Source organism: Dipodomys ordii, unplaced genomic scaffold, assembly GCF_000151885.1.
Source record: "Dipodomys ordii isolate 6190 unplaced genomic scaffold, Dord_2.0 Scaffold65, whole genome shotgun sequence".
NCBI lineage: Eukaryota > Metazoa > Chordata > Mammalia > Rodentia > Heteromyidae > Dipodomys > Dipodomys ordii.
The window spans coordinates 5,953,019-5,962,917 of NW_012267281.1; the positions used below are offsets into that span (position 1 = coordinate 5,953,019).

The following is a 9,899-nucleotide window of genomic DNA, read 5'->3' on the forward strand; positions in this document are numbered from 1 at the left end:
GAGAGGAAGGCGGCATCCTGACAGACGGACTCATGCCAAGTCTTCTATTAAAATCTCAACGCGACCTGCTTCCATTCTTTTAGGTATTAAGGCACACCTCTGTCAGTCTCTAAAGCCTAGTTAAGAGAAAGATGTTGCCTGGAGTATTCAGAGAGAGCCTGCTGGAGGGGTAAGTCTTTCTTGGCCATTCACAGAATGCTCCAGCTTGGGTCAGAGTGCCAGTGGAGGCAGCAGGAGTGAAGGGAGATGCCAGGGCTAACAGCCAGGGGACAGGCTTCTTTCTAGGTGTGCAGCTGCCAGATGTACAACCAGTCAGAACTCTGTTGCACAGGCCTGTGGCAACTAAGAGGTGCAGATGAGTTTCCAACAGGCAACCTGCAAGCCAGGGATGGATCAACTTTTTTTTTTTTTTTTAAATCAGTTGTGGGACTTGAACTCAGTGCCTGGGTGCTGTCCCTGGTCTTTTGTGCTCAAGGTTAGGGCTCTACCACTTGAACCATGGCTCTCCTTCCAGCTTTTTTTTGAGTAGTTTATTGGAGATAAGAGTCTCACAGACTTTCTTGCCCTAGCTGGCTTCAAATCAGATGGTCATATCCTGTGGATGTGGGATTTGAAGCCAGTAGCTAGAGTTACAGACATAACCCCCAAGTCCAGCCAGAGTGACTTTCTGGAAGGTGATTTGATAGCAAGCATTAAAGAGTACTAAATGCCTTACCCTTGACCTAACAAGTTCACATATAAACTCATCTCCGTGGATATAATAGGGGCATCTATACAGATCTGTGGACAGGGACATTTACCTCTACCTTTTCCAAGAAAAAATATATGGTTATATAATATGTATAGTGTGAGTGTGTGGTGTGTGTACACACTGTGTGTACTGATTTGTGGTATAACAAGAGCATCACCAATGCTGGGTTGTTAGGTCACAAACTAAAATAGACATCACCTTTATACTAACAATAAAAAAAATTTTTTAAAAGGCAGATGGCAATGGTTCATGCCTGTAATCCTAGCTACTCAGGAAGCTGAGATCTGAGGATTGTGGTTCAAATCTGGCCTAGGCAGAAAAGTTCCCATGAGATTCTTTTTTTTTGTCGGTCCTGGGGCTTGAACTCTGGGCCTGGGCACTGTTTCTCAGATCTTCAGCTCAAGGCGAGCGCTCTACCACTTGAGCTACAGCGCCACTTCCGGTTTTCTAGTGGTTTATTGGAGATAGGAGTCTCACAGTCTTTCCTGCCCGGGCTGGCTTTGAACCTCGATTCTCAGATCTCAGCCTCCTGAGTAGCTAGGATTACAGGCGTGAGCCACCAGCGCCTGGCTTCCCATGAGATTCTTATCTCCAGTTAACCACTCAAAAACTGAAGTGGTGCTGTGGCTCAAGTGGTAGAGCGCTAGCCTTGAGCACAAAGAGACTCAGGGACAGTACCTAGGCCCTGAGTTCAAGCCCCACAACTGACAAAAAAAAAAATTAGACACAGGACAAATTCAAGGCAGCTAAATTGAAAGCTATTTTAAACCTGGTTTATAAAGGGGAATTAAAGAAAAATGGGAGGAGGGAGAAAGGAAAGAATGAATCTCCATTCTGAGCCTTTTATTATCTAAGTCATTCACCAGAGTTATTAACTGTCTTAGTCCATTTTGTGTTGCTGTAACAGAATACCACACCCTGAATAATTTCTATGAAAAGTTACTGATTACTAGGTGTGACAGCATATTCCTGTAATCCTAACACTTGGAAAGCTGAGGCAGGAGGATCCCAAGTTTAATACCAGCATGAGCTGCATAGTGAGAACCTGTCTGGCTAGGGGAGAGGGGAAACTAATGAAAAAGGTACTTTTTTTCCACAGTTCCAAATGCTGGGAGACAAAGATGTGCCAACAACATCTGGTGAGGGGCTTCTTGCTGTATCATCCTTCAATGGAAGGTAAGACAGTAAGAGAGGGCTAAATTCACTGGGCACCTGTGGCACACGCTTATAATCTGAGCTATGTAGAAGGCTAAGAGCCAGAGTATATGGTTCAAAGCCAATAGGAGCAGAAAAATCTAAGAAAAATTATACATCCACAATAACCAGTGAAAAGCTGGGCTGGAGGCATAGCTCTAGCTGGTAGAGCACTAGCTGACCAAGTCCAAAGCCCTGATTTCAAATCCTGTTATGGGGGTGGGTGTCAAACTCACTTTTATAACAAACTCATTCCCATAATAATAGCATTAATCCATTCATAGGACACAGCCTTCATACCTAATTACCTCTTTAAGGTTCTACCTCTCAACACTGTTGCTCTGGGGATTAAATTTCCAACACATGAGCTCTAGAGGGACACATTCAAACCAGAGCAATAAGCTATAAAACAGTCAAGCAACAACACAAAATAAATCAAACCTGTTTGAATCACAATGGATTTCAAATCATACCCGTGTGACCCATATGACAACAAAAATACCATTTCCTCAACATTTCCTTTATTGCCTAATAAAATTCTAAACTTAACCTGCTGAGATCACAAGTCATGTGGAGCAGAATAAACAAGCAAAGTGTAACAACAGAACACAGCTACAGTTGTATTCAGGGGTAGGGAAAACATTGTTTTTCCAATTACCAACTCTTCACAAAGTATTTCATTATATTTACTGAAGGCCCACCCCCACCCCAAGAAGCCCACCTTCTTCTCTGGGTCTTCTTGGAAACCTGTATCCCTAAAACTTCACCTGGGGTCTTCCCCACTGGAGGGGCGGGGGCGCTGCGGGGAGGTCATGCATAAATTGGCAGCTCCTACTTTAAAAACAATAGTTAAATGAATTTAAAGAAAATACAAATAAACAGCTTGGCACTGGTGGTTCACACCAGTAATCCTAGTTACTCAGGAGGCTGAGACCTGGAAAGTCAGAATTCAGGGAAAGAAAAGTCTGTAACTTTTCCTTGAATCAGCCACGAGAAAGCTGTGCTGGCAGTATGGCTCAAGTGGTGGAGTACAAGCTAAGAAAACTCAAAACACTGAGTCCACTCATCACTCTGGAGATTCCAATGACCTCAAGAATAAGCCAGAAACAGCTTAGGAATAAGATAATGGATTCCTACCTATAGACAAGGACTGAAATATATATATATATAGACATCACACAACTCAGTTGAGAAATGTGCAGAAGATGAGAACAGATTACTTCAAACAATTCAATAATTACATTCAGTATTCCTAGATATTTACCCAGTTGATTTGAAAATTTATATCCAAAACAAAAACTTGTGTGATAATATATACTATATATTAGAAACAGATCAGGCTTATTCATAAACAACAAAATGGAAACAACCCAAATGTCCTTCAATAATAAACTGTGGTACATTTATATTCAGCAACAAAAAAGAACGGCATCAAGCCACAAAAAAACATGAAGGAATTTCACATGAATATTTTAAGTCCAAGAACCCAATCTACAAAGACTACATATGGTGTGATTCCCGTGATGTGACACCCTGAAAAAAACAAATTACAGACATGGGAATAACCTGGCTGGAATGGCCAGGACTAGGCAGGAGGGCATGGGTGAATAGTTGAGTGCCACAGGATTTCTAGGGACTAAAGATTTGATACACTACTGCTGATGGTAGATATGTAATATTGTGCATTAGTCAAATTGTGAAACTTAATATTTTCAATTAAAAAAAAACATCTGGGAAGTAAAGCAATCTTTTTTTGGGGGGGGTCCGGTCGTGGGGCCTGAACTCTGGGCCTGGGTGCTGTCCCTCAGCTCTTCAGCTCAAGGCTAGCACTCCACCACTTGAGCCACAGCACCACTTCCGGCTTTTTCTTTTTGCTTATGTGGTGCTGAGGAATTGAACCCAGGGCCTCATGCATGCAAGGCAAGCGCTCTACCACTGAGCCACTTTCCCAGCCCAAGTATAGCAATCTTTAAAATAAACCAGAGCATCTAAGTGCATTGCCCATGCCTGAAACCACCTCACTCTCACAGGCAGAAAAAAGGAATGCTAGAAATGAGAGGAGTCTTTAAGACTAAAGGGGAAGCAAGTGCACATAAGTACAGTCCTCTGGGACACACACTTTTTCCAATGGGGAGCGGTGATACAAATGCATGCTGGAGTTCAGTGAAGGCACCAGGATCCATGATGAAGCTTTGCAAAGCTCAGGACCTTGATAAGGCGTGTTTAAGGTGTGCTGAGATGGAGGATGTGTGCTAGGTGAGTGAGGAGCACGGAGCACTGGGTGAGACAGTGATGGAATGCACTCACTGTTAGGTATCAGAGTTAGTGATGGAGTATAGTCACTGTTCACAGGACACAGAATCTGAAGGAGCCAAGAACTTAACTCTGCCACTACTGGCCAGAGGGCTGTGAGAGAGGCACTTAGTCTCTTGATTCCGCTGCCATCATAAACATGACTACCTACTTCTTCACACAAGGGTCAGAGAAAACAAATGATACTGTGTGTGCCAATAGTTAGCAAATGAGCAAATGCTAGGCCTGTGGTTCTCAAGGTGAGGGCACTGGTGGGTCTCTGAGACCCTTGTGAGGGTTCCTACCATTGGACTGTAGGTGTCTTCACCCCCCCCCCAATACTGAGGTTTGAATTGCTTTATTCTTGCTGGGTTTTCTTAAATTAAAAATAAAAAAAGAATCGAAAAGTATAAAATGAATCCCTCATGTTTCCTGTCTCCTCAGTACTGGGACTTGAACCCAGGGCCTGGGCTTTGGTACTCAAGACTAGCACTCTACCACAGCTCCACTTCCAGGTTTGTTGGTTAATTGGAGATAAGAGTTTTAAGGACTTTCCTGCTCCAGCTGTTTTTGTTTTGTTTTTGTTTCCCACATACACACATTCCCAGCCCTCCCCCCCCCCGCCCTCTCCCCCCCCCCTCCGTGGCCGGTTTTGAACCGTGATCCTCAGATCTCAGCCTCCAGAGTGGATAAGAGTACAGGAGTGAGCCAGGGGCTCCAGGCCTTTTTCAAATATTTAAAGTGAGTGTATTTTTCACTAAACATGTCATCTGTGTTCACGTAGGGCTGGCTTGTTATTCGTAAATGATCTGACACGCTTCTTCCCTGTTCAACTGGCCACAAGACCGAGCGGAAGTTTCTCGGGACCCTCGGTAGTTGTGAGGCGCGTTAAACAAACGTGTGGGACGCGCTGGCAGCCCGGACCGAGCGGCAAGCACCGCGGCCAGCTCCAGAGCCCCTGCAATCAGGGCCCGCGGCGCCGCCCCGGGGGGCCGGCCGGCCGGCCGGCCCGGGTCGCCCGGTGTTAGTTTGCACCCGTTCCGAGTCCACGCCGGGGCCCTCCCGCCCCGAGGCCCGGCCTCCGCCGCAGGGGGCAGGCGCACGCCGGTCCCCGCTCGGGCCCGAGGTGGAGGGGGGGGGCGGGCGGGAAGCTGAACCTCGCGAGCCCGGGACGGGAGCCCAGGGACCGGGGGAACCTGCACTCACAGCCGGGGCTGCGCCGTCGTCGCTGCCACCGCTCCACGCGCCGCCCTCCGCAACAGACGCTGCGCCATCTTCCCGACTGCCCGACACGCCCCCGACACGCCCCTGCACGCCCCGTTGCAGTTTAGCCCCGCCCCTCCCGCTGTCGCGAGCCTCCGCTTCCCACGCCCACCAGACCCGTAGCCACGCCCACCAGGCCCCGTAGCCACGCCCGTTCCCGTCCCGTGGGGACCGGACTGGCGCCCTGAACGCGCTCTCCGCGCCCTCCCGGCCTCTCCGGGGACGGCACCGATTCCCTCTGTCCTGTTGAGTGAACTTGGTCTGCCAGTTTTCTAGGGATTTCTTCGTTGTGTTCAATTGGTAAACAACGGTTGTGAGCCTCACTGGAGGTATGGCTTGCTAGCTATCCGAGAACGACCATGCAGACTCCCGTTGCGAAGCGCGTGCCAGTGTCAGCGGCCGCCGGCCGCTCCCCGGGCGGGCGTGCGGGCTCAGCCCGGCGGCAGGCCGCCCTTTACATCCCGCCGGTGGGCCAGCCACACTTGGGCAAAGTCCAGATGAGCGGGAGCGTGGGTGCGAGTATCCGCAGGACGGAGGTGTTATTCTACCCCTGTCCAGCAGGACAGACTGCTCAGCCCCTCCCTGAGTCCCCACACCGCACCCACCCCAGGCCTCCCCTGCTTCGGCCCAGCCAGTGCCCCGCCCCGCCACCGTGAAGCCGGGACTAAGCAAAACCCAGAAATACCCTTTGTTCAATTCGGATGTTGATACCTGGTTCATGATAATTTTCCCATTGTCTTGGTGTTCAGAACAATGTCTTGAATGTCACTTTAATTACTGATTATTCTAGTCCGCACCTAATGTGACTCACAAAAACTAGAGTTCCTCTTCCCCCAAAGAGGGTCATAGAAACTAACCATAGCTTACTTCCAAAACAAGCCACAAAACCTAGAACGGTCACTTTCTCCCTTCTCCCTTGGAGACCTGCGTTCCTGGAGAATCTGCCCTACACCCTGGAGGAAGAAAGCCACATAGGCCTAGGAGAATTTGAGCTGACAGGCCCTGCAGGAGGCCTCAGGCTATTACCATTAGGTCATATCATTTTGTTCAATTATATTTCTCATGGCTGTCCAAGCACAAAACACTGGTGTGTGTGTGTGGGGGGGGGTCCTTTGGATCTTCATTCCTGAAGTCTCTCTAGTCTGGTGAAACTTTGATTAAATACATTGATTGATAGAATATTTATTTTAATTCCTTCTGCTAGAAGAGGACAGGGCCCAGGGAGTAACTTTTAGAGGAGATGGTGATGGAGATTTGAATGGGTGAGTCTTTAGGGAAAAGTAGAACTGGAAGAGAGAACACAGAGGAGATCAGAGACTCATCTAGGAGCTGACTGTTGATGATCTAACTGCTTTTTTAAATGCTGTGTTGCTGGTGGATCCTAGGGCCTGTACTCCAATCTCAGAACAACATAGCTCTCAACAAATACAGGCCTCCTGGGTGAAATGAGTTTCCTCTTTTCCATAGGAAAGGACTGTCCTGGAATACAGCTCAAAGAATTTTTATCATTAACTTGAGGAATATCTGGCCTCTGTATTGGCAAATAGGCACACCCAAGGACATAATGGATAAAAATATCTATGGGTTTCCTGACACATTCAAATAACTTTCCAGTCCTAAAGAGCAGAACAATTAAGAAAATGAAGCTGCTTTATTCTTCCAGTAAGAACACCAAAGGCTCTTTATCAGAATCTATTCTTTCCTTCCTTTTGGTGTCTGGCCAATGTAGGTTATTTTCACCAAAGTTGAGTCTCAAAGGCTGAGCGAGCAGGAGTCACTGATTTAAGACTTCAGAATCCTGCACTCAGAAAGAGACCTATTAGAAGTTCTGTGGAATGATTTTTAAACAGTGGCACAGATAGAACTTGGCTCTGAGATCATCCCTCCCTCCTGCTGCTATGATACAAAACCCTCCAAGCCGCCCTCCTGGGCAGCGCTGCCTTTGATAAGGGTGGTGGTTGTGTCTGGCTCCTTCGGGAGAGAGGAAGAGACTGTCTCTGAGATTTAGGCCAAATACAGAATAACTAGCAACCACACTGTGGGCTTTTCGGGCCTTCATTTCCTTTCTATAAGCTGAAGAAGTGAGAATACATGACCTCTAAAATTCCTTCTGGCTCCCAAACGCTAAGTCTGATTTTTTTGACTTTCCAATGTCAGTCGCCAAAACTGCACTTCAGCTCCCCCTAGCGTCAGTAGGCGGGCAGTGCCCTCGCCACCACCCTCTTTCGCCCCCCCCCCCCATTACATTTCTTACATCTCATTGTTAAAGTGCTTGTTTATTCACATTTATTTGGAGGTACAAAGGGTTGAACTCAGGGACTTGCATTTGCTAGGCAAATGCCACACCATGTGAGCCACACCCAAGTCTTCATGCTTATTTATCCCATGAACAAAAACCCCAGGAGAGGAGGGTTTTGGCCTTTTAATCCCTGGGTCTCCCAAGCACCTGGAACAGGGCCTGGCACGTGGCAGATGCTTCAAACATATTTGTTGAATTCAAAATGTTGAATCTTGAGGCATTTTATGCCAAATGTATTCTTTCCATAATTTTCTGTTATTTTTGCTTGCTCTGTAGACTGATCATTATTCTGCTTTTTCTTAATTTCCTAGTGTGGTGGGCTGAATACTGGCCTCTAAATGGTATCTTCACATCCTAATGTCTCCAAACCTATCAGCATGTCATTTAGTAGTGTAAAGTTTTAAGTTAGGAATCTTGAAATGGGGAGAGGGATTATGTGGATGGACCCAGTATAATTACAAGCGTTTGTTATAAGAAGGAAGGAGCCGAGTGTGGTGGCACATACTTGTAATCCCAGCACTTAGAGACTGAGGTAGGAGGATCACAAGTGCATGGCCAGCCTTGCCTACACAGTTGAACCTTGTCTGTTTTTGTTGTTGTTGTTGGTCCTTGGGCTTGAACTCAGGGCCTGGGTGCTGTCCCAGAGCTCTTTTTGCTTCAAGACCAGCGCTCTACCACTTTGAGCCACATTGTCACTTCCAGTTTCCTGGCTGTTAATAGGAGATAAGAGTCACACAGACTTTCCTGCCTGGTTTAGCTTTAAGCCTCAATCCTCAGATCTAAGCCTCTGAGTAGCTAGGATTACAGGTGTGAGCCACCAGCACCCAGCTTTAGACCAAGTCTTAAGGGAAAGAAAAGGGGGCTGGGAAGGTGGCTCAGTGGTAGAATGCTTGCCTTGCATGCATGAGGCCCTGGGTTTGATTCCTTAGCACCACATAAGCAGAAAAAGCCAGAAGTGGCGCTATGGCTCAAGTGGTAGAGCACTAGCCTTGAACTGAAGAGCTGAGGGACAGCGCCCAGGCCCAGAGTTCAGGCCCCATGACCAGAAAAAAAAAAGAAAAAGAAAGAAAAAAAGAAGGAAAAGGAGGAGGAAGAGGAGTTGGAGGAGGAGGAGTGTGAAGTCAGAGTGACAGGAATATGGCTTGGAAATGTATTAAGCATGTAAAGTGTAAGGAGGAGCTGCAGGCCACGCATGCAGGTAGCCCCTAGAAGTTGGCAAAGGTCACAAAATGGCTGCCCCTCTCCACCCTCCAAAAGGGAGATACCCCCACAAGAGTTTCTCTGGCCTTCAGAATAGTAAGATGATCAAATTATGTTGTTTGAAGCAACCTGGCTTGCAGTAATTTATTGGAACAGCAATAGGACCCTGAAATACCTAGTAAAAGAAAACTTTCCCAGAGGTTCCTCCATCTACCAACGAGTTTTAAAGGCCTGCTTTCAAAACACTTCTAAACCCAATACGTGACTGCAGTGACTGCAGACATCATCTACTGGTGCCAGGCACAATCAACAAACATTTGCTTGCCTGAGCACAGAAGTTTCTTACAAGAGCACTTTCAATTGTTTTGACTTTGGTTTTGCTTGTGTGTGTGTGTGTGTGTGTGTGTGTGTGATTATTTTTTTCTTTTGAAATAGGGTCTCTCTATGCAGTTCAGGCTTGCCTCAAACTCAAGATCCTCTTGCCTCTGCCTTTCTGGTGGGGGGATTACAGGAATGTGCTGCCATGGCTGGAAGATGATATTTAGAACCTTTTCTCTGTGTGTGGTATTAAAAGGATTGTTCACCTCTAACTAGAGACCTTGGTCACATATGGCTACCTGAAAATACATTATGCACTTACATGGGTGCTATCTTCCGTTAGTGTTCTTTTGCATAGGAGTTGGTGGTAGAGTTAGGAAACTGATCTTATGATAATGGCTTGGATGTTGGTGAGTAATCACATACTGGTTTGCTATTATTGAGATGTGTGTGACATACAGGGAGGTCTTGTTGACCTGAAACCCTTTGTCACCCAGGGAAAATGACAACGCTGGCCTGACCATGGAACTTCCCTGCGAGGCGTGGGAGACGTGGAAGATGCATAGCTGTCTTTTGAGAGTC

At 46.9% G+C, this 9,899-nt stretch overlaps 1 protein-coding gene across 3 annotated transcripts in view; it reads right to left on the reverse strand.

Moving 5' to 3' along the window:
* Clybl (citrate lyase beta like) overlaps nucleotides 1–5,524 on the reverse strand; it is a 185,872-nt gene extending 180,348 nt beyond the window's left edge. For all 3 annotated transcript variants that reach the window (XM_013023020.1, XM_013023019.1, XM_013023018.1), the window contains exon 1: nucleotides 5,444–5,524. In XM_013023020.1, the coding sequence (XP_012878474.1) occupies nucleotides 5,444–5,511 (68 nt within the window). In that variant the 5' untranslated portion in view covers nucleotides 5,512–5,524. The remainder of the gene's footprint in view (nucleotides 1–5,443) is intronic.
* Nucleotides 5,525–9,899: the final 4,375 nt, after the last annotated feature.